Source organism: Sycon ciliatum, chromosome 1 (assembly GCF_964019385.1).
Source record: "Sycon ciliatum chromosome 1, ocSycCili1.1, whole genome shotgun sequence".
NCBI lineage: Eukaryota > Metazoa > Porifera > Calcarea > Leucosolenida > Sycettidae > Sycon > Sycon ciliatum.
In genome coordinates, this window is record NC_088643.1 from 69,078,015 (window position 1) to 69,102,869 (window position 24,855).

Sequence of the window (24,855 nt, forward strand, 5' to 3'; positions counted from 1 at the left end):
ACACACCTGGCTAGGAAATACCGTGTACACACCTGGCTAGGAAATACCGTGTACACACCTGGCTAGGAAATACCGTGTACACACCTGGCTAGGAAATACCGTGTACATACCTGGCTAGGAAATACCGTGTACACACCCGGCTAGGAAATACCGTGTACACACCTGGCTAGGGAATACCGTGTACACACCTGGCTAGGAAATACCGTGTACACACCTGGCTAGGAAATACCGTGTACACACCTGGCTAGGAAATACCGTGTACACACCTGGCTAGGAAATACCGTGTACACACCTGGCTAGGAAATACCGTGTACACACCTGGCTAGGAAATACCGTGTACACACCTGGCTAGGAAATACCGTGTACACACCTGGCTAGGAAATACCGTGTACACACCTGGCTAGGAAATACCGTGTACACACCTGGCTAGGAAATACCGTGTACACACCTGGCTAGGAAATACCGTGTACACACCTGGCTAGGAAATACCGTGTACACACCTGGCTAGGGAATACCGTGTACACACCTGGCTAGGAAATACCGTGTACACACCTGGCTAGGGAATACCGTGTACACACCTGGCTAGGAAATACCGTGTACACACCTGGCTAGGAAATACCGTGTACACACCTGGCTAGGAAATACCGTGTACACACCTGGCTAGGAAATACCGTGTACATACCTGGCTAGGAAATACCGTGTACACACCCGGCTAGGAAATACCGTGTACACACCTGGCTAGGGAATACCGTGTACACACCTGGCTAGGAAATACCGTGTACACACCTGGCTAGGAAATACCGTGTACACACCTGGCTAGGAAATACCGTGTACACACCTGGCTAGGAAATACCGTGTACACACCTGGCTAGGAAATACCGTGTACACACCCGGCTAGGAAATACCGTGTACACACCTGGCTAGGGAATACCGTGTACACACCTGGCTAGGAAATACCGTGTACACACCTGGCTAGGAAATACCGTGTACACACCTGGCTAGGAAATACCGTGTACACACCTGGCTAGGAAATACCGTGTACACACCTGGCTAGGAAATACCGTGTACACACCTGGCTAGGAAATACCGTGTACACACCTGGCTAGGAAATACCGTGTACACACCTGGCTAGGAAATACCGTGTACACACCTGGCTAGGAAATACCGTGTACACACCTGGCTAGGAAATACCGTGTACACACCTGGCTAGGAAATACCGTGTACACACCTGGCTAGGAAATACCGTGTACACACCTGGCTAGGAAATACCGTGTACACACCTGGCTAGGGAATACCGTGTACACACCTGGCTAGGAAATACCGTGTACACACCTGGCTAGGAAATACCGTGTACACACCTGGCTAGGAAATACCGTGTACACACCTGGCTAGGAAATACCGTGTACACACCTGGCTAGGAAATACCGTGTACACACCTGGCTAGGAAATACCGTGTACACACCTGGCTAGGAAATACCGTGTACACACCTGGCTAGGAAATACCGTGTACACACCTGGCTAGGAAATACCGTGTACACACCTGGCTAGGAAATACCGTGTACACACCTGGCTAGGAAATACCGTGTACACACCTGGCTAGGAAATACCGTGTACACACCTGGCTAGGAAATACCGTGTACACACCTGGCTAGGAAATACCGTGTACACACCTGGCTAGGAAATACCGTGTACACACCTGGCTAGGAAATACCGTGTACACACCTGGCTAGGGAATACCGTGTACACACCTGGCTAGGAAATACCGTGTACACACCTGGCTAGGAAATACCGTGTACACACCTGGCTAGGAAATACCGTGTACACACCTGGCTAGGAAATACCGTGTACACACCTGGCTAGGAAATACCGTGTACACACCTGGCTAGGAAATACCGTGTACACACCTGGCTAGGAAATACCGTGTACACACCTGGCTAGGAAATACCGTGTACACACCTGGCTAGGAAATACCGTGTACACACCTGGCTAGGAAATACCGTGTACACACCTGGCTAAGGCAACACACTGTACTGTACTGTGTACACCTTGGCTAGGCAACACTACATGTATGTACACACCTGCCATGGCAACACTACATGTATGTACACACCTGCCATGGCAACACTACATGTATGTACACACCTGCCATGGCAACACTACATGTATGTACACACCTGCCATGGCAACACTACATGTATGTACACACCTGCCATGGCAACACTACATGTATGTACACACCTGCCATGGCAACACTACATGTATGTACACACCTGCCATGGCAACACTACATGTATGTACACACCTGCCATGGCAACACTACATGTATGTACACACCTGCCATGGCAACACTACATGTATGTACACACCTGCCATGGCAACACTACATGTATGTACACACCTGCCATGGCAACACTACATGTATGTACACACCTGCCATGGCAACACTACATGTATGTACACACCTGCCATGGCAACACTACATGTATGTACACACCTGCCATGGCAACACTACATGTATGTACACACCTGCCATGGCAACACTACATGTATGTACACACCTGCCATGGCAACACTACATGTATGTACACACCTGCCATGGCAACACTACATGTATGTACACACCTGCCATGGCAACACTACATGTATGTACACACCTGCCATGGCAACACTACATGTATGTACACACCTGCCATGGCAACACTACATGTATGTACACACCTGCCATGGCAACACTACATGTATGTACACACCTGCCATGGCAACACTACATGTATGTACACACCTGCCATGGCAACACTACATGTATGTACACACCTGCCATGGCAACACTACATGTATGTACACACCTGCCATGGCAACACTACATGTATGTACACACCTGCCATGGCAACACTACATGTATGTACACACCTGCCATGGCAACACTACATGTATGTACACACCTGCCATGGCAACACTACATGTATGTACACACCTGCCATGGCAACACTACATGTATGTACACACCTGCCATGGCAACACTACATGTATGTACACACCTGCCATGGCAACACTACATGTATGTACACACCTGCCATGGCAACACTACATGTATGTACACACCTGCCATGGCAACACTACATGTATGTACACACCTGCCATGGCAACACTACATGTATGTACACACCTGCCATGGCAACACTACATGTATGTACACACCTGCCATGGCAACACTACATGTATGTACACACCTGCCATGGCAACACTACATGTATGTACACACCTGCCATGGCAACACTACATGTATGTACACACCTGCCATGGCAACACTACATGTATGTACACACCTGCCATGGCAACACTACATGTATGTACACACCTGCCATGGCAACACTACATGTATGTACACACCTGCCATGGCAACACTACATGTATGTACACACCTGCCATGGCAACACTACATGTATGTACACACCTGCCATGGCAACACTACATGTATGTACACACCTGCCATGGCAACACTACATGTATGTACACACCTGCCATGGCAACACTACATGTATGTACACACCTGCCATGGCAACACTACATGTATGTACACACCTGCCATGGCAACACTACATGTATGTACACACCTGCCATGGCAACACTACATGTATGTACACACCTGCCATGGCAACACTACATGTATGTACACACCTGCCATGGCAACACTACATGTATGTACACACCTGCCATGGCAACACTACATGTATGTACACACCTGCCATGGCAACACTACATGTATGTACACACCTGCCATGGCAACACTACATGTATGTACACACCTGCCATGGCAACACTACATGTATGTACACACCTGCCATGGCAACACTACATGTATGTACACACCTGCCATGGCAACACTACATGTATGTACACACCTGCCATGGCAACACTACATGTATGTACACACCTGCCATGGCAACACTACATGTATGTACACACCTGCCATGGCAACACTACATGTATGTACACACCTGCCATGGCAACACTACATGTATGTACACACCTGCCATGGCAACACTACATGTATGTACACACCTGCCATGGCAACACTACATGTATGTACACACCTGCCATGGCAACACTACATGTATGTACACACCTGCCATGGCAACACTACATGTATGTACACACCTGCCATGGCAACACTACATGTATGTACACACCTGCCATGGCAACACTACATGTATGTACACACCTGCCATGGCAACACTACATGTATGTACACACCTGCCATGGCAACACTACATGTATGTACACACCTGCCATGGCAACACTACATGTATGTACACACCTGCCATGGCAACACTACATGTATGTACACACCTGCCATGGCAACACTACATGTATGTACACACCTGCCATGGCAACACTACATGTATGTACACACCTGCCATGGCAATACTACATGTATGTACACACCTGACATGGCAGTATATTGTGTACACAGTGACTACACACCTGGCTAGGCAATACACAATGCCGCACTGGCCAGCATACTCCTTCTTGATCAATTCAGCAATATCCTGGTTGACACGACGGGCCTTCTTCTGGTGCACAAAGTAGTGCAGATTGGGACGATTGAATGAGGTGGAAAAGCTGCAGATACACATGCAGCAGCAAGCCAGTAGTAAACACATTGATATCGGTACCTTGATCACAATACGGCGCAGGCCCGGCAAAGTGAATGCCATCGAAAGTAGCATTCGATCTTTTGACTCTCCTTCCCAATTGGAAGTGGGCATACGGCTCAACATCACATACACGTGCTATCGTACAGGCAGCAGCTCGGTAGAGAAGAACTAGTGCCCTCGTTCAGAAAATACAGAAGATCAGATATGATGACAGATTGGCATTCGGAACGACCGTGATCGAAAGCAGAGAGCAAGCAGCAACATCAGTAGCAACAACAACATCAGCAGCAACAACATCAGCAACAACATCAGCAGCAACGTTGACTTACACGCAAGCATCAGGCATGCTCATGATGTGCAGTATGTCCTGGCGCACACGATGCGTTGCAGTAGCGGTGACGGCCATGATAGGTACATCGGCGTATTGACGTCGCAGCCCGCCTAAGCGCTTGTAGTCTGGCCGAAAGTCGTGGCCCCACTATCAAGCAGAGAAAAAGGGAAATCACACAACACACACATATGAGACAGAGCATTAACATCAGTGGAACAAAACTCACTGGCGTGATTTTACTCGATTGCTGATCAGTACCAATAAACCTACCGACGAGAACAAAGAGGGACACGCTGTTTTTAGAGACCGATCATCCAATGATATGCAAAGAACAGACGTGTTCAATGTACATAACCTGCTGTGAAAATGAATTGAAAACGCGCTCCTCACACACTCATCACACCAGCGTGCGCACGCTACGTTAGAAACGGTGCATCTTACCTGACTGACACAATGGGCCTCATCAACAACAAATCGGTTGAGGCGCTTGTGCGTATACAGGTAGCGGAGAGCATCCTTCAGCTTCTGACTGGCTTCCAGCTGATGAATAGAGAGAACACACATGCAGCCATATCAGCAAAGCAAGCAAACAGACTACTTCAAAGCCAAAATCCTAGTACCCAAACATAGATATCTTTTCAACATCACCCAGCAGAAGGAATCATGTTAAGACGACCTGGGTCGGTGGCGAGCAAAGCAAGTAAGTACTCGTATAGTTGGCATATCCCATTGCATTACTACCGGCTCTCTAATTGTGTTTAGAACACACAACAGGTTTAGGAAATAGGAATGTTCACTTGTGCCAGGCCACCACGATGCACAATATACCAGGGTGGCGGATGTAGCGCCCAGCGGCGAGGGTGAGAGGGTAAGGCTCACAAGCAAGTGCCGCGAAACCTCGCTAGCGGCGTCCGTGTCACCCTCACTCCGAGCAATGAGTAGTACCCAGTAGTACCCAGTTGAGCGTGGGGTGTGGGCAAGTACAGTGCTGTACATGTACATTGTGCTCATAGTACTCACTACACATCATGTGCACGCACCTTTTCTGGTGTGACGTACAGCAACTGTATGTTGGGAGGCCGCATGAACAAACAGTCGTAGATTGACGAAATCTGATCAATGCTCATGTCACCAGATAGGTGGGCAGCGCCAATCTAGGCAGTACAGGAGGAAAGTCAGAAAATACAATAAGACTGCAATCATCTATCCTCTCCAGACTTCCTCGCCATCAGTGAGCGCACGCAGCAGTATGGCCTCATTTTCAAATACAGAATCAACAAAAAAATCTGGAGGTTGCGGGATTTGAACCCGCGGCCTCTCACATGCGAAGCGAGCGCTCTACCACTGAGCTAAACCCCCTACACAGAAAACCAAGTGGGCATGTCAAGCTTATAAGGGCTTCACACCGCGGGGAAAGTCTCATTTTCGGCATAGTTACCAGGGAGATCATAGTTTCTCGAGATAAGGCTGGTACTTGACCGGAACCGTGGTCATGGCCCAAAGCTCTGGTTTCGGCTACTGTCTGGTTTCGCGGACAAGAGTATGTTTATTTTGGCGGGAACTGTGGACAGTTTTGATTTCCCAGCAAGAAACTAGAAAGGTTTTTGGCTGTGGCAGTTTCTGTTTGTTCTCTTGCCGGTAGTCATTGCAGCTTCTGTTTGTTCTTTCTTTCTTTGGAGCCTTGTGATAATGCCACTGCGTGCTTTTTCAGCCTCATCTGAAACCATGCTACTGGAGATTTGGTCCAAGCTGTTGTCGAGCTCCTACAAAATGAAGTCGAGCGAACAAGGAACAAGTGGCAACAGAACTCCTGAACAAGAGGTTGGAGGAGGCTGGTAGTGAGAAGCGGATGAGTGCGGTGGAGGTCTCCAACAAGATTGAACGCTGAAAAAGAAAGCCCGAGAGGCGTACAAGGTGTGCAAGTGGCGCACTGCAACGGGGAACTTCTTCGGACAAGGGACATTTCCATCTGGCCAGCGCCACTGGGGCCTGGCTTAACTTCGAAAACTTATCCCGATGTACCACTTATTTTTTTTACCATCGCCAGTGGGGACCAGGGGAAATGCGTGGATAGTCTCCAGACGTGTATCAGCCCACCTGCTGCCGGTAGTGACAGTACCACTGCAGTACCACTGCCAGCGCTGATTGCCCACCCGGTTATCCCTCCTCCTCGGCCTCCCCTGATGGTGGAAAGTTTTTTCGAATTGTCGTGACTGTTGCCATGTACATGTTCAGAATAACATCTTTCTCGCACGGCGAAGCAGAGTATTAATTAGGCTTCCGATTAACATTACTAAATCAGCACAGCACCTGATGGCTTGCTCGATGGCCATTTTGCTCAGCCAAGTCTAGAATTTCCAGGAAGCAGCAGGTCGAAGGCTAGTACATCTGTAGGCAAATGCAGAGTTTTACGTAGAGGATTTCTAGCGGAGTGTTTTAACGGAGGCTAATAATTTGTAACGAGAGAGCTTGGAAGCTCAGGGCCCTACGCTATGCTTTTAGGCTTTTTTGCCTAGCTCATCGTACATGTTATAAGAACTGATGGAAATGTCTTTTTCCGTTGATTGGCCACATCACTGTATTGCAAAAACGTTTCAATCGGTTTGAATATTATGAGTTAGGCAAAAGTATTTGCAGAATTTATTGCGGATTGCTGTTTCTCTAATAATCATCTACTTTTGTTTTGCTCCTTCTTTAATTTTTATCTCCTTATATTGGAAATCAACAAATTTTGGCCGATGAGAAATAGAAACCTCTCGATTAGAGAGGTTAAAAATGCACTTTATTCCCGTAGCTATGCAGAAGACGTTACTTCAGAAACGAAACTTTTCGCCGTCATTAAACTTTGGCCGATTGGATTTTTCAAAAAGAAATCGATCGGTACTTTTGCTCTCACATGCATCCATTGCTCAATCATGCATCATTTGCCTCTGTGACAAAACTTTCTCCTGCGATTTACTTTGGCCGGTTGGTACCAAGCGGCGAAATCAGCGAAATAAAATCGCCAGCGAAAATTAGTTGATTTTAATACAGTTATCGGATTTTCTGGCCTTTTTGTAGTAATACATGTACATTGACCTGTTGAGCCAATGACGACGCCGAATGCATGGTTGCCTGTGGAGCACATTACATAACTTTACAGTCTCCTAAAATACGTATCCTGTCCGACGGCAAAAGAGGCTGCAGATTTAGTTTTTCTGCGCGTCGACCGGATGTCTGTCCTGACGTTTCCTGGGACCGGCGCTGACTCTGCCGATCACGGGCATTCTGGACTCAACGGGTTGTCTGTCCTGACGATTCCGGGGACCGGCTTAGACTCTGCCGATCACGGGCGTTCTGGACTCGACGGGATGTCTGTCCTGACGTTGCCTGGGACCGGCGCGGACTCTGCCGATCACGGGCGTTCTGGAGTCGACGGGATCTCTCTTCCGACGTTTCCTGTGACCGGCGCTGAATCGCTCGTTCACGCTTATTTTGGAGACGACGGGATCTCTCTTCAAAAGTATGTTTATGCTGACGCATCCTATCACCTATTCGGCGTCTATTCTAATTTAATTTCCTCCTCGTCTCCCTATTTCTTTCCAAATCTCCCTCTACATCAGGAAGTCGTACACATAATACGACGAATATTGGTACGGTACGGGACAGATACAGGAGCCGGTACATATTGTGGACAGCTATTATGTACAATCCTGTAGAGCCTTTGTAGTCACAGATACGGGACAGATACGGGACAGATACGGGATAGCTCCAGGCGTGACACAAACAAACAAACACACAAACAAACACCAAATTAAAGCTGTGTGGACCCTGGCTAGCGCCAGACGTTACTGAAGTAACGTCTTCTGCATAGCTACGGGAATAAACACAACATTTGAAGAGCAGACATACCCCCATGCCTCTCAGACGCTCCACCTGGTCATGGATGAGAGAGCGGAGCGGTGAGATGACAATGGTGACCTTCTGCTCGAGCAGTGCAGGTAGCTGATAGCACAAGCTCTTGCCGGCACCAGTAGGCATCAGCACAAAGCAGTCGTTTCCCAGTGCCGCAGCATTGACGGTCTCCAGCTGCTGTGGACGGAACTCTTTCAAGCCAAATGTCTAGCAAAAATACACAGGCAAATGGAGAGGTACACATTGTGTTACAGCCACGGTTCAAGGTACTGTCATCAACGCCGTAATGAAGGTTGATATAACAAAAGAAGGACTACGTGTACATGTATGTACACATAACTCACCGATACAGTTCTACCCACGGCTATCCATAGTATCCGAACAAGTCGCGTGTTGCAAGCTGTTTTGAAAGTGGGTTCCGGTAATCCGAATCGCCCTTACGTCGACATAGTGATGCCCACATAGGGCTTGAAAGTGATGAAGTCAGGTGTCAAAATCTAACGACAAATAACGACTTTTAAATCCATTCTACCCGTAGCGAATTCGTACAGGCTGTGGTGGGTGGGGCCCTCGTGTCGCACCCAGGTGCGATTTTTCTGTACTAGGAGTGGGTCCCTGACCGGGAGGGCCCAGATCAGTCACTACTGGTGGACGTGTCACTATGCTGTGATGGAAAACCATCCAAACGTGTATGGATCCATACAAAAACTGGATCCAAGTTGATCCAAAATTCAGCGTTGTCATGACTCCGGGCTGGCTGTGACGTGGCACTTTCAAGCCCTATTGTCTCTAGTTCAATGTGTACTCGTACTGCTAGCAAGTGCAGCAAGTGTATGTACCATGGAAACACATCATAGTATCATACTGTAGAACAACTAAGCTTCCGTTATCTGAATTATTCACTTATCCAAACGAGGTGTTTGGACACCCAACAAGCGACTGACTGTATGCATATTCAAGTGTTCTTGCTGCTCAGAGTTACATAGAGGGACACAAGCACCAAACGGCTTACCCCATCAAAGATGTTCCACAAGCGGTTAGAGTGCGGGAATTGGACTGACGAAAAGCGACTGGTGTCGGTAGCAACAATCTGCGTCATGGGCTGTGTGCTGCTGAGACCGGCACCATTTCCACTGGACGCTTGACGATGAGTGCCAGCGAGCGGGGGAACATTGGCACGAACAGGAGGCTTGAATTGTTTGCACAGACCAGTGGACGCGGCTGATGAGGAAGTGCCTTGCGGCGTACCGGCAGCACTGCTAAATCCTTCATCCGGTGCTGTCGCTGCTGCTGCTGATGATGATGCAAGATGACCTGGGGATGAGAATGATCCGGCAGGTGTGGAACTGCTTCGAACGACAGGTGACACTGCAGCTGTTGGTGGTTGCTTGTTGATGACGTAAGAGCTCAGGGTTGTTTGCTGCCTGGGTCCTCCCACAGACAAGGTTCGACGATTTTCAGCGACACTAGACGAAAATGACGACGAGGCCAGGGATGATAGTGCTGGAGAAGACGAACAAGATGTGGAGCGAGGTGTTGCTGCAGCAGCCACTGTGCTTGAGTTTGGTGTTGTCATTGGCTTCGTGGAGGCAGGTCTGGGTGGCTGGAATCTGAAGCGAGGAGTACCGCCACCGGCTTTGTCAGCCAATTGGCCATTGTTGCTGTGAAACGTTGGTGCATCATCAGCATGGCTAGTGATTTCATCATTCTCGTGCTCAAGAATGTGCTCAGCCAAGAGTTGATCATCCAGGGGACAAGTCATCCCTGCGTCGGGGTCAGCAGCCGCACCTGTTCTGCCAAAATCAGCCACATGGTGTTGCTGTCTGGTCCCCCGCCGAGGCGTAGAGCTGATGGTTTGCATCTTGCCACTGTCATCGTTCCTGTTACTCAAGCGATCCGCACTCGATGCAATAGCGCTGTCCTGCTGTTGGCAATGCGCACTGCTATACGGATTCGCACCATTCCTGTGAGCACTTCTATCTGTGGCAGACTTGGACAAGTCAGGACTCCTGGAATTACCTGCAAATGGAGACGACAATTGATGGCTAGGACGGGGTGTTGGTGATACTTGTGGAGCAGCCAAGCGAAATGATCCCGTTGACTCATCTGTTCCACGTGGCAATATTGAGCTGGAGTTCGGAGAAGCCGGGGGCTGTACAGAAGGGTCTACGTCGTCAAAATTACCGTCGGTTTCCAGTGCTGCTGCCAAGTGCTCCTTGGTTACCTCTGCCCTTCGGCAGAATCCTTTCCTAAAAGAGGAAAACATGGGAACACAACAACACAACAGCTCACAAAGATATCTACACGGACACATGTACAACAACAAGCCAGAAATTATTAAACTACTAGTACTTCAAAGTACAGTATACTATGCACCTACTACTGCAGTACTTAAGTTAAAGCACAAGGCTAGATGAACTAGGTGACATTATGCGAAAAACCTAGACAACTACTAGTACTGCAAGTCACTGTGTGGACAGATACTTATATTCTCCAGGCTTAGCAAAAGTTTTTTTTTGACGTCCCTGAAAGAAATATCGTTCATTATGCACTCGGACCTCCCCCCCCCCCCCCCCCCGAAATGAACGCAGCTGAACGACGCAAATGATAATCCCATGAGTGTGCGTGTACAACCTTAATGAACGATGTTTGTTTCAGGGACAAAAACACTTTACTACAACCCCTAGGTGGGAAGTGCAATGGTGCTCAGTGTCAGCATCGTGAAAACCAGTATTATCGACTACCAGTGCATCAGTACCTTCATTCTGCTGCAATGATAGTCCGAAAACAATCCAACACACTCTGTGAAGCGTCTCACCTCAAGCTCAACAGCTTCATGATTTTCTGGGCACCGTCACCGAAGACCTGCTGTAGAGACGGCGGGCCTGCAGTCTCTAACTGCTGGCAAATCTCAGTCATGATGCTGGCGTGCATCAGTAACAGATTCTGAAGGTGTTCCACGGCTTCACCACCGCTCCACTGCAAGTGCGTGTACACGCATGCACACATATGTACAAACACATTTTGTATTTTTGTTTTTTGTATACGCCCGTCGCAAGAGAAGTACGCAAATCTGCAAATGCACTAGATGTGCACCCACAGATTTTCTCTTATAGCAACGATAGCGAACAAGATCTGAATGAGACAGATCAAGACTTGCGCCAGATAACTGTCTAATCCACACAACTGGCGAAGCCATGTGAATCGACCACCAATGCACACCTGGTCTACACCACACGGAGTACATCGGCATAATACAGCCAAGACAGTTACCTATGCACACCCTGCACTTGCTGGGGTAACCAGTATAGACAGCACGCTGCTTTGATAGAAGCAGACACTAGATGCACTGGTACCTTGAAGTGAAATTGGAGTTACTTTACCAACCAGCCTCGGCTAGTGAGTACTGGGAACCCAGAGCCAACAGACATACCAACAACCTCAGCCATGAAAGCTATTATAGTAACGACACACTGGATTGTGGAGCCGAAACTAGTCCAACTTCCAAATGCTTTGACAAGAAGGTAGCCTTCCGACAGGTTAGTTCAACACAACCACAACGCACCCACACAACCACACACACACACACACACACCCACACAGATGGAACGCACGTATACACACACGCAGGCATGGTCGGGTGACGGAGAAACATGAGCGCCCAGCCAGGTGACCTCAACACAGTTGGAACACAGACATGCATGCAGTGAGGAACACATCTGCTTTGTGTGCAGTACCAATCTGTACACTCGTCACACTCTACAGCCCCTTCAGTGCAGTGTTCAGCATGAGCAAAAGTGTGCAGTAAGCTGAAACGCTCAAGAGAAAGTACGCATTACATATGATGGGGCTCATCTTCAGGCACTCACGTCGGATTGAACGGCTGTAGCTAACAGTCCACGGACTTCCTGGGAGTCGGTGCTTAGAGGCTCTTCTATCGGATAAGTCATGAGAAAGTCACACCACTGAGGATTCATGGCTTCATTCCCGGTTTCCTTGCTGTACTCAGCATCATACCTGGCCAGTGGCAGAGAGGAATAAAATCAATGGCAGCTCACAGTTTCAACTTTGTAAATAAGATTACAACAGGACGGGTTTCTTCAAACATTTTCTCGTTTTTAGCCCTGTTGTAGTCCATATTCCATTTCTGTCAGACTACACATACTGTACTTCGAGTCGTGTAATACCCACACAGGTGTATTGCCCCCCCCCCCCCCCCCCCCTACTTGCAGGCAGCCATTACATCGTACTTGTTTGCACTGAAATGCATATTCCAGGTACAAGGCAGAGGGTGGATTTCTGGCTGATTTTTCAGAAATAAAAGGGTGACTCACAGCCTGGAAAATACTGCAGAGTCAGTTTGCAGAGCCTGACGAGGGGGATTTCACACCGCCACTGGTCAGGTGAAGCCAGAGTGCTACAAGTACAGTACACAGGCCACTGGTAACAGGGAGAGGAATACGCATGGGCATCAGTACTGTACACACATGGCTGAGGCTCAGTGGCTGGGAATACCCACATGGGTATCAGTAGTGGGCACACTGGCACATGGCTCTGGCTGGGGGTCAATACCCACATGGGTATCAGTAGTGGGCACACTGGCACATGGCTCTGGCTTGGAATACCCACATGTGTATCAGTAGTGGACACACTGGCACATGGCTCTGGCTGGGAACACCCACATGGGTATCAGTAGTGGACACACTGACACATGGCCCTGGCTGGGAACACCTGCATGGACATCAGTAGTGGACACACGTGGCTCTAGCTGGGAATATACGCACGGGGAGGGCCAGGATCCAATCAAATACACTGGGCACGCTGCACAGTGTCACATACCATTCATCGTCAGGAAATTCCTCATCAACGTCAATAATCCCGTGTTCATTGTGTCCGTTGTCCTTCTCCTCGCCGGGCGCCAGCTCAACCTGCATCTCGTTGTTCGGCTGCTGCTCCTGTCCAGCAGCACATGCAGCACCATTCAACTCTGCTAGTGTGGCATCGCCAAGCCCGTCATCAGAGTTTAAGTTGTCAATGGCGTCCGACACGGCTTTGTCCAGGTCGAAGGAACGATCAAATTCCGCGTCCGAGTCCATACCGAGCGGCATCTCATCTTCGTCGCCAATATCAATGCCCGTATCCAGATTGGGTGCTTTGCACTCTTCTGCTTCGATGTCCTCCCGGTCACATGCATCATCACCGATTGAGCTGCCGCAAGCAGCACCAGAGACAACGCCAGGCGAACCAGCTCCAGCAGCTGGCACTGTGCTGGTAGCTGGTGACTTCTCAGAGCTGCCACCATCGCTTCCATCATCATCATCAGCAGCAGCAGCAGCAGCACAGCCATCGTTGTCATCATCAAAGTCAGCGAAATCTTTCATCTGAACAAGAAAAAAGAAACGGATCAGTCTTCAGTCTAGTCAATCCATCTCATATGAAATTACTTCAAATGAATTACTATAGGATGTGAATCAATACTTGTAGGGAGCCATGGGCAGGAGCAAAAAGAAGTACAGCAGAATTTATTTTTAAAGTTATCGAAAAGAGTGCTGCATGACGACCAGACACAGCAGCAGCACCAAAGCAAAGTGTCACCTCCCTTGCTGGTAATAGCAGGGCCGGAGACAGCTTCCGCGGAGCGGTGTGGCCGAAGGGTCATGTTTAAGGGGGGTCTTGGGGTCCTCCCCCAGATTTTTTTGGAATTTAGACGGCAAATCCTGCACTCTGGGCGACTCCCTGTACAAAATCATACATCGAAACTTTTAATCCCCGGTTTTGGACGTTCCACGTGGACCGAATTTTTGGGAAGTTGGTACGGCCATGGCCGTACCGGCCGTACCAGTGGCACCGGCCCTGAATAGGTGGGCAAGGAATCTTCGAAGGGAAGCTCAGATAAAGTCATTCACCAGCTCCAGTATAACATGCCTTCCAGAACAATCCATGACACACCCACACGGCGGACACGTGTCAACTGAACAGGGCATGTTAATCAGATACTTGAAGGACGAAATGACTTCTAGTTGTGTTACATTTTCACACATGCACTAGCCTGCATACACACCTGATGTCCAAGCCTCTTTGAGTTTATATACCTTTGCTCACTAAGCTCTGTCTGTCTGTCTGTCTGTCTGTCTGTCTGTCACACACACACACACACACACACACACACACACACACACACACACACACACACACACACACACACACACACACACACACACACAAACTCTCTCTCTCTCTCTCCGTTTACAGGACACACACAGACATCAACTATTATCATCTTTCAATCGTACCTCCGCTTCAAGCTGCTCGGCAGCAATGTCATCAATGCTGTCCAAATCCTGACCACAACCACCGCTGTCACCATGATCAAGGGCATCTTCCAGCACGCTCTCATCTGCTGCCCGGCGTTTCACAGGTGAAAACAAGGACGGTGAAGGAGGCCTTCTAACCGGCTTGTCGCGAGTAGCCTAGAGTGTCGGATGCAGCACAAGGAAAAAGCATGACGAGAACAAGAAGACGGGCTGTGGCGCAACATCTAAGTAAAGCGTTGGAATCTAATACATGCATACCTTCCACACGGACAGTGAAAGAAGTTAGTAGAACAATTTGTTGATCAAGGCTGAAAGTACATGCACTGCTCAACCTTTGAAATGTTTCGCGAAATTTTGGCATAAAGTGCCCTCGGTATAACATAAAATTCTGTGTTCATTCGGATATAAAGTATGTTTTTGAGGACCTTGGGAATCCTTTTTTACTCGTTTGACCTCGGATATAGAGTGGCTCGGCTAAAAATACTAGCGACAGATTTCTCCAGACCCTGGAGGTACATTTCACTGAAGTTTCACTCTATTGGGAATTGCTGGGTTGGCCAGTTAGCAAGATCTGCATGCAAATCCGTGATACAGCTAGCTATGCAGACGCCACAAACAATAGTGATACAAGCTGAGCAATGTGATGTGAGCAAGAAGACAATTGACAGATATTCTTCAACTCAACTTCAACTTCAATTGACAGATAGTTCTTCAACTCAACTTCAACTTCTTCTTCTCAAGTTTTTCAACAGTTTTTTTTTTAACTTTTTTTCTCTCTTACCGATGTAGACATTCCAGCCAAACCCACGTCTGGAAGGTCATCATCATCATCACTGGAATCTGAGTAGGCAGCAGGCGCCAAGGTAACATAAGATGCACACAAGCACACAAGAGCAAAGCATAATTATGCTAAAAGAAGAAGAAGACTCCAAATAAAATGACCCAGACGGCGTGTAAGTTCGAGCACTTCAAGTGATCTTGCGCACCGAAGAACGCAGGGTGCATTGACCCAACCTGCCATGCTCTCATTTCTCACCGTTCGAATGTATACGTGCAACTGTCCAATTTAGAAGGATTCCAACCTGGCTGTTAATAACGTATTAGGCAAGCAACATCATCGTAGGACAATAGGCAGTATGCCTGTGCACGGTGTTGGTGCAGGGTCTCCGGTTTCCCGGGGCACGGGGTCGTGGGTTTTCCCGGGTGTGGTGGGGTCTTGGGTTTTCCCGTGTGCGGGGTCTTGGCTTTCCCCGCGTGCGAGTGCTGCGTACGCCATGTTTTTCTAAACTCCCTGAACTCTGGCCCGCAGCTGTATACCCAAGAGTCCAAATTATAATTTCAACCGAACTTCAACAATCCAAGATGTGCGTGCAAGGAAGCACTCTGCTACCCTCACCGGCAATACTCACCGAAAAAAGTTGCCCTACTTCCTGGAGTGGTCCTATTCACAGTGTCACGGTCTTCAGCTTTGCGAGCAGTGCTGCTGGGGCCATTGTCATCACCACCACCAGCACTATCATCACAGTTGTCATCTGAATCAGAGTCCATGATGACCGCCTTACGCTTTCCTTTCATCACGGCTGGTGGGGGGACGGGTTGGCTGCATGTCAAGTCAATGATATTATCATCTGCAAACAGCTCGTCATCGCAATCCAGGCTTTCCTCGCCTGCAGGTACGTCGCAGTCGTCAGGCAGAAGACGGAGGCGAGGAGCATTGTGTGCTCCCAGTATGCGCCTGCCAGCCTGCCGAAATATGCCACTGGTAGCCTTGGCGGTGGTGACCGTAGTCTGAAAGGCGAGAGCGCAACACAGAGCAGTACAACGAAACACCACGATCAACGGCAAAGCTAACTTCGCGTCGATACCTTTCACATTCTGCGACAAAACGAGTGAGAGACAAAGCTCCACTAAGAGTAGCCAGCAAATGAACAAGTAAGTGCATTTACTTGTATCAACAAGCTTTTACCAGCGCACAAACACAGGTAACAGATAAGCATTCGTCTCGTGCTCGTCCCGCACTCGCATAACAAAGGGAAAGGTCTCTACTTACTGCATTCAACTACCACTGTTTGATGGAAGACTGAAGTCAAACATATGGCAGCCAAGAGGAGCAACATCAAGCACTCTTACACAAGAACACAACTCTTACCGGTACTTGCTTTTGCAATCGCTTCCCAGAGGATGAGCGTGAATCAGAGGCAAGTGGCTGAAACCGGGCACACGGATCGATGGGTGTTCTGGCTACAGATGAGGCCGAAGTGGGAGCAGGAGTGGAGCATAGTCGCTTGGCAGGGTTAGCATGAGGTGAAACTCCTAACAAAAACAGGAGGAAGAAATTCAACATAATTTTAAAAAGTCACATGCCTAACTCGTCCAAACTAGTTGACAAATCGACAAAAACTAATGAGGTCTAGATCAGCTAACGCCAAACAAACATGAACAGCAGATGCTGCATTCAATGACAATGAGGAGGCGAGTGACTGCTTCACGTGATGCGTAAAACTATCCAAGCTAACATACAGTCCACTGACCCGACACTCTGGATTTCATGTACTCTTGATAGTACCTATGCTTAATTTTCACTACTTGGTGAAATAAAGGAAATTGGGTCTACAGAAGAAACGGCCCTTCTCTCCATTTACTTCTCATGCTTTGAAGTACTTCCTCGCCATTCCGCATGCACAGGCACCTCTTCCGCCGCAAAGCCCCATACGGTACTTTCGTCGTTGTTAGTGAGTCAGGCCCAGTACGTCAGGCCCAGTAAGTCAGCCCCCCCCCCCCCCCCCCCCCCAGGCACACACAGGATCATGTCAATACCATGACTACTAGTACGTTGTATTTCAGATCGAACCTTTTCGAAGTGGAGCGTCCTCAAAGTCGTCGTCCTCATCTTCATCGTGAAATTTACCAGCAGAGAATATGGCCGGCGTGATCCGCTTGAAGGGCAAACGACCTTGGCTGCATCAACAAGAGTAGAGGCGCAGGCACATAGTATTATAGGTACCCACGCACACACTTTGTTTTTCCAACGATGCCCACCCCAGCCTTGCAAGCATAACGTTATTTATTTTTTAAATCCAATCTTGCCTGAAAAACGAACAATTGGACATGATTACTACAGATTGAACATCAAGCTTCCCAAATATGATATCATAATTACCCAGTCTACCTATCGAGCGCGGACCACTACTAGTATCCTTTCACACTCTGATCCCAGAGTGACTGTCGGAAAGGAGGGCCTCTTGGCTTGTCAATCGGATGACGTGTATCATAAATGTGAGTTTCTGCTACGCGGTAAAACGTACCAAAGTACGCATGGAAACATCGTCGCGGTTTCGAGATCAAGTTTCACACGGATTTTTTTCATACCGTCTCCGTGTGAAGACTGAGCACACAGAGTATATGTGGTGGGAAGTTCGAGCATGCTACGAGCATGCCACACACAGCAGAACCGGCGCAACGTACGAAAAATCGGTGTCAAGCTTCACTGCAGTTGACACGGAGTTTGGTACGTAGTTCCGTGTAGCAGAAACTCACCAATTATAAGACTTGCTACTTGCAGGCAAGTAGGCTGCTCAATTGCCCGCAAAAAAAGGCAGAGCTTTCCACACAGTAGAGGAAGAGAGAGAGAGAGAGAGAGAGAGAGAGAGAGAGAGAGAGAGAGAGAGAGAGAGAGAGAGAGAGAGAGAGAGAGAGAGAGAGAGAGAGAGAGAGAGAGAGAGGGAGAGAGAGAGAGAGAGAGAGAGAGAGAGAGAGAGAGAGAGAGGGAGAGGGGGGGGGGGGTGTTGCTACTCACAGTATCACATGTTTTAAAAGTCATGTTAATCAGTCAAGCGACTCAACTGGTGGTCAAAAACAGGCAGCCGAACGTACAGGGGAGTGAGGGAGTTGAAGTCTGATTATACTAGACAGTCAAGACTAACCGTATTATCTCTAATATAAGCACAGTCTCCAATAATAGCACGTCTCCAATAATAGAACACCTTGGGGCGGCATTCAAAAAATAAAGTGCTCAGTCTCCATTATAAGCACACTGTGAAGTGCTCACTGTGAAGTGCTCTGAAAACCACCTGGGCTTCCAATAAAGGACACCATACGGTAGTATATGTACGCACATTGCATGAACATGTACATGTTATCATGGTCAGTTGCGCGATCGCGCGCGGTGCACCAACCTCTGAAATGAGGTTGAAATATTAATGGAACAGTCTCCAATAAAGCAACGTCTCCATTAATAGCACTGGGCGGAGGTACATTGAAAAAATAAAGGACCGTGCTTATATTAGAGATAATACGGGTATTGCCTACACCTACAGTTTGCGCCGTGCTTCCCCCTAATCACCTCGCTCCCCCGCCACCAGTTGACTGAACGATCGTGATAATCATTCAGTTGCTACACAGATTCCTCTCTCTGTCTCTCCTTCTCTCTCTCTCTATCTATCTATCTCTCTCTCTCTTTCTCTCTCTCTCTCTCTCTCTCTCTCTCTCTCTCTCTCTCTCTCTCTCTCTTTCTCTCTCTCTCTCTGTCTCTCTCTCTGTCTCTCTCTCTGTCTCTCTCTCTGTCTCTCTCTCTCTCTCTCTCTCTCTCTCTCTCTCTCTCTCTCTCTCTCTCTTCTCTGTCTGTCTGTCTCTCTCTGTCTCTCTCTCTCTGTCTCTGACTCTGACTCTGTCTCTCTCTCTCTCTCTCTCTCTCTCTCCACTATGTGACTTTCTATTCTATATTATAATCTATGTGCAGTCGTCCCTCTCTAATACGCTTTAATCCGGCACTTGAATTCCGTCTCCAGCAGCGATTTTCTGCAACGAATCGCTCAAACTGTACATACAATGTAAACTCAGAAGTAAGGGAGAGGCTTCTTGCAGTTTCATTTAGAAGACATTGAAGCTGACAAGCTCATTCCCATAACTCTGCAAAACACTGAACATAGTTTTCAATTCACATCCATTTTTCAATTTTAGTAACATTTCGGCATTTCGCCATCATCGAACGCCTTATACAATGTAAAAAAGCTGATATAAACAGCATTACAGGAAGGGTTTCCAAATCTTTTTTAATGTAGCACATGCATTGACGCTGCCCACGCGCACGCCAGTCTAGAAGAACTGAGCGAAAGCTTTGTAGCGCAATACACCCTTTGTGCTACTGAAATTCTGCTGGATTAGGGAGGTTGCTGTTAACCTTTTGAGCACGCGTGACGTTCTGACACGTCATGACCACTGCCACTGTGACACGCGTGACGTTCTAGGACGTCACGAGTCAGTGCGGAACTACATCGATCCCGCGTTTCTTCCGTGGCGTGGCGTCGAGCTGTACCGCTGCACAGAGGACTCCTAGTATGTACGCGTACCGTAAAAAAAAGTGCGAGTCGCTCCGCAAGTTTGAACTGGAGTTACATGCGCGTGCATACATTTCCAAATACCAATTTCGCGTATAACTACCTTATGAAAACGGTCATAACTTTTGTAATCTTTGTCGTATTTTCAAAACGAAAACAGTTCTGTGCTCAGGATACATGAAAGAATCGTTTGAAATCAAGTTTGGTCACATAGAGTGAATTAAATTTTTTTACTGCGTGGCAGAGGTTTTCAATGGGCCCGGGCTCAAAAGGTTAACAAATCTATTGGTGCAGCGGGCATGAAAATGACATTTTGGCTGCTGCAAATTATGCTGCTTTATAGGGTGTGCTGGGTAATGCCAAGAGTAGATAAACAAGAGTGTGCAACTCGGGATGGGTTGGCCCACGGCGGAATTTTTTGTTGACGTAATCTTTTCGACGACGCACGCGCTGCGAGTCTTTTGCAAATTTTTCCCTCGTGCACTTGGCCGCATTTGCACTACAAAGTCGGTGCCCAGCACGTGCTCTCACACTGCTCTGCGGCATAATGCGCCTTTCTCTGAAAAAAGGTGACGTGAACAAAAAATTCCGCCGTATCTGCAGATTGTGCAGGAGAGATCCGGAGTTGCACACTCCTGTTTATCTACTCTTGGTTATACTCATGGGAGGTTCTGGTTTATAAAATGCTGGATTGAGGGGGACGACTGGACTGGCACTAAACCAAAAAGAGTAACACTAACTATTTTTTAGTAACTTCTATTAAAATTGCAAGATGATCTTCTCTATAAAGTACTGAAAGTTCATAAACACCTACCTGAGACTGCTATTCATTGTATGACGGATATTTCAATGCAGGACATCAACGAAAAGTTGTAGTTGGAGAAAAATTACTTATGCTCTCCCTCATCACTACGGCCTAAATGTATCTCCTGTACTTGTATTCTGATTATCCAACGTCAGTCACCAGAGCAGATCAATATGGCCAAGGCATCTTCGTGGAAGAAAACGGTAAGTACCTCCGACTCCGAGGCTCCGGGATCAAGACATAACTACAAAGTAGTTTCGGTCGAATCGATCGATCAGACAACCAAATCAGCTCAGTACAAAACCGACGAGTTGTGGCCGCGTGATCGATGTGAAAGTGGCCGTGCATGGCCGCTGACGATTTTTGGAATCTCGCGCCTTTAGTTATCGTGATCACGTGGCCTAGTAGATCTACAGCATGCACTACCCACTAGTGCTGTAGATCTACATAATATAATTATATGTAGAGCAGAGCTAGAGAGAGTTCAAAATCCGCTGCAGCCGGAAAACATGGATGCAGTGAAGGTGAATCACTGAATGGGATTTTTTCGGTCTGTGAATTTTTGTTCCACTGAATGACTATGTCAGTACGTGCATGTAAGTTAGGGTGCGTTCTTATATTCTCTAGCTTCTAGAAGAAGAAGAAAAGAGAAGTCGAAGAAACTGGGATTTACTCAAGAACGGGTCTCGAAGGAGATATTTTGCACATCAAAATGAAGCGCCAAAGGGGCCGCGATCTTGAATGATGAATGTAGTAATGCACGTGTAAAAAAAAAATGTGTGCGTATGCGAAAAGGAAAATGCGTATACTCATGATGAACACGTGGCTTTTAGTCGTAGTTCGCATGCGCTGATCCCAAACCGCGGGAATCTCCAAGTTTCAACCACCTCTGAAGCTTGGAGAGCTCGGAGAGCTTTATATTTTGGAGAGCCTCCTAAGTAAAAGTCGGAGAGGATATAAGAACAGCTCTCGAACTTTTCGGAGAGTCTCCAACTTTTCCGAGAGCGCACCCTTAGTTGCTAGCGGTATGACATTGCCGACTCGAGGAGAAGAATACGCATTCAGGAGCTGCAGATGAGGTGAGTACAGCCTTCTGCTGAGGTGGTTATGTTGATATTTCCCCCATGCCAGATGATAACGTTGCAACATCAGGGAGTACATGTAGTTTTTTTTTTAACTTTTTACTCAAGCCTCTTGTACGGGCAAGAATACCATACTGATCAATAATAGCAATGCATAATAGCAATGCAACTAAAACCCAAAACAAATTTAAAATGTAAAGAACTCAAAGCAAATGGACATCAGAGAGTAGTACAATACCGCGTATTGTACTACTCCCTGATCAACATCATTGGGAGCATCAGCTGCAGCAACCTTGTAAGCGGATTGGTGTGGCTTGTTTCGTCTATCTGTTCACTATCCCTCTCCTGGTGCTGCTTTGGGCGCGTTCAGACTACCGTTAACCCCGTCAAACCGTGAACCCCGTCAAACCGTGAACGGCATTCACACTACCGGTAAACTTGTGCAGCTCTCACCGCGGCACCGAAAAGGGATTTCCCCCTACTGACAGCCCGAGCATCTTTTGCCATGCCAACCAATATGGCGTCCGTGCGGGGCAGTTTGGAAAAGTTTTTTTTGCCGAATCGTGCATAGGTACTAGGTATATAGCGGCCCGCGAAGTTCAAATACAGTGTGTATTAGTTCACATCGCACAGCTAAGTTCTAGAAGTTAGTTATTATAGTATTGAGTCGTCTGAATATTCCTCCAGTAGAGTATGGCTGCTATGTTCGCTGGTCTTTCTCTTTTGCAGTGACGTGGCGCATAGGTATATAGCGGCCCGTGAAGTTCAAATACAGTGTATAAGTTTCCATCGCACAGCTAAGTTCTAAAAGTTATTGAGTCGTCTGAATTTCCCCTCCCTCCAGTAGAGTATGGCTGCTATGTTCGCTGGCCTTTCTCTTTTGCAGCAAAGTAGTGGTAGAGAAGAGGGTGACTCTGCCCGAAGTAGACTGTTGCAAGCCCACGTGCATCGACCTGTCCGTAGTGTTCAGTCCAGGTATCGCTCCCTGCGAAGCCACGATAGTGTGAATCTTCAAGTTTCTCGCCGATCTTCACGCCATGACGTTCTTCTTCTTCTTGCAGCGGAGGATGCTGCCTCGTCCATGAGGCGAGAGCGGCGCTGGTGGTCAATTCACCACACTGGTGGCCAACTGGGTTTCTGGGAGACCAAAGTGAAGCAATGGCATCGCATTGCGGACGAATTTGGGATGCCAGGAGACGCTGACGACTATTTGGACATGCGTTATTTGCGCACATACAGAGTAGACTGTCGGACGTTTGAGTTCCTGCTCCGTCAAACCTGCAATGACCTACAGCAAGAGTCAACTAGGTTTCGGACACCTGTACCCCCTGCCAAGCGCCTGGCAATTTGTATGCACTGGCTTGCGCATGGTCTTACGTTTGACCAGCTAGGCGAGCTGTATTGCATTGGGGCGTCAACTGCCCATGATATTGTGCATGCTGCAGTCAGTGTTTTTAAAAACATCCTGGTACCAGCAGCCATCAAGTTCCCTTCTGGTAGGGAGCTGGAGGACGTCATCGCTGGCTTCAGTGATCTAGCTCAGCTGCCCATGTGTGCTGGTGCGATCGATGGTACTTTTGTGCATATCAAGAAGCCTGCTCTCTGGGGAGACAACTATTGGTGCTATAAAAACTTTATAGCAATTCATATGTTGGCAGTGTGCGATCACCGCTGCCAATTCACTTTCGTGGATGTCGGCAGAGCTGGTTGCGTGGGAGATGCTTTCAGCTACGCAGAAAGCTCTCTGCGCCGACGTATTGTTGGTGGCCGGTGGCTCCAAGATTTGCACCGCAACTTTGATGGCACCACTGTTCGTCCCTATTTGATAGGTGACAGTGCGTTCCCTCTGGAGCCTCAACTGATGAAGTGCTACGACCAGGCACGCTTCCAACACCAGACAAGGTTCAACAAGGCACTGATATCATCCCGACAGAAAATTGAGAACGCGTTTGGCTTCTATAAAGGGCGTTGGCATGTTCTCATTGAGAATTTCATCCGAGACCCGGCTTTTATGAGAGACGTTGCATTGGTCTGTGCAGCTCTCCACAATATCTGCCAGAGAGCCAATTGCAAGTACAGTACGACATGGAATGCCGACGAAGCAAATTACATTCGCATAGGACCAGAATTGCCACCAGCGGCACCTGCAGATCTACCTGGCGGGGGCGATGTCCGCTTTGCAATCTCTTCAATGCTGTGATAGCAGACTGTAGTACTGTATAGTAGTTACTATTACAATCCAAACCATGCAAGTTCACAACGTAACTGCTACTGCAGGCTATCACGTTAGTTTGGTCAATGCAATACTATCATCATCATTCTTTGTGCACTTGCTCGCAGGTGCAGAATAAAAGTGTAGAACTAGAAGGAGAAAAACAAGACACACCTGACAAGGCGAGGAGTATGTGACATCATGCAGGGAGTTTATTTTGAGA

General features: G+C 47.9%; 2 protein-coding genes and 1 non-coding gene across 3 annotated transcripts in view; 1 reads left to right on the forward strand and 2 right to left on the reverse strand.

Annotated features, from left to right (window-relative positions):
• The window catches only part of LOC135805119 (uncharacterized), a 28,880-nt gene extending 7,229 nt beyond the window's left edge, over nt 1-21,651 (reverse strand). Inside the window, exons 1-15 of the mRNA XM_065319118.1 lie at nt 21,348-21,651; nt 18,049-18,155; nt 17,347-17,510; nt 16,607-16,985; nt 15,979-16,037; nt 15,177-15,353; nt 13,723-14,264; nt 12,753-12,900; nt 11,702-11,862; nt 9,896-11,132; nt 8,881-9,090; nt 6,030-6,143; nt 5,431-5,529; nt 4,988-5,136; nt 4,486-4,623 (exon numbers count right to left, since the gene is read on the reverse strand). Of these exons, the coding sequence (XP_065175190.1) occupies nt 4,486-4,623; nt 4,988-5,136; nt 5,431-5,529; nt 6,030-6,143; nt 8,881-9,090; nt 9,896-11,132; nt 11,702-11,862; nt 12,753-12,900; nt 13,723-14,264; nt 15,177-15,353; nt 15,979-16,037; nt 16,607-16,985; nt 17,347-17,510; nt 18,049-18,155; nt 21,348-21,364 (3,701 nt within the window). The 5' untranslated portion in view covers nt 21,365-21,651. The remainder of the gene's footprint in view (nt 1-4,485; nt 4,624-4,987; nt 5,137-5,430; nt 5,530-6,029; nt 6,144-8,880; nt 9,091-9,895; nt 11,133-11,701; nt 11,863-12,752; nt 12,901-13,722; nt 14,265-15,176; nt 15,354-15,978; nt 16,038-16,606; nt 16,986-17,346; nt 17,511-18,048; nt 18,156-21,347) is intronic.
• Trnaa-cgc (transfer RNA alanine (anticodon CGC)) lies at nt 6,277-6,348 on the reverse strand. The gene has a single exon. It is a non-coding gene; the product is annotated as a tRNA-Ala (tRNA).
• Nucleotides 21,652-23,270: 1,619 nt separating the features above from the next.
• Nucleotides 23,271-24,620, forward strand: LOC135806567 (uncharacterized). The gene has a single exon (XM_065320769.1). The coding sequence runs from the start codon at nt 23,271-23,273 to the stop codon at nt 24,618-24,620; it is 1,350 nt and encodes a 449-aa protein (XP_065176841.1).
• The last annotated feature ends 235 nt before the right edge of the window (nt 24,621-24,855 follow it).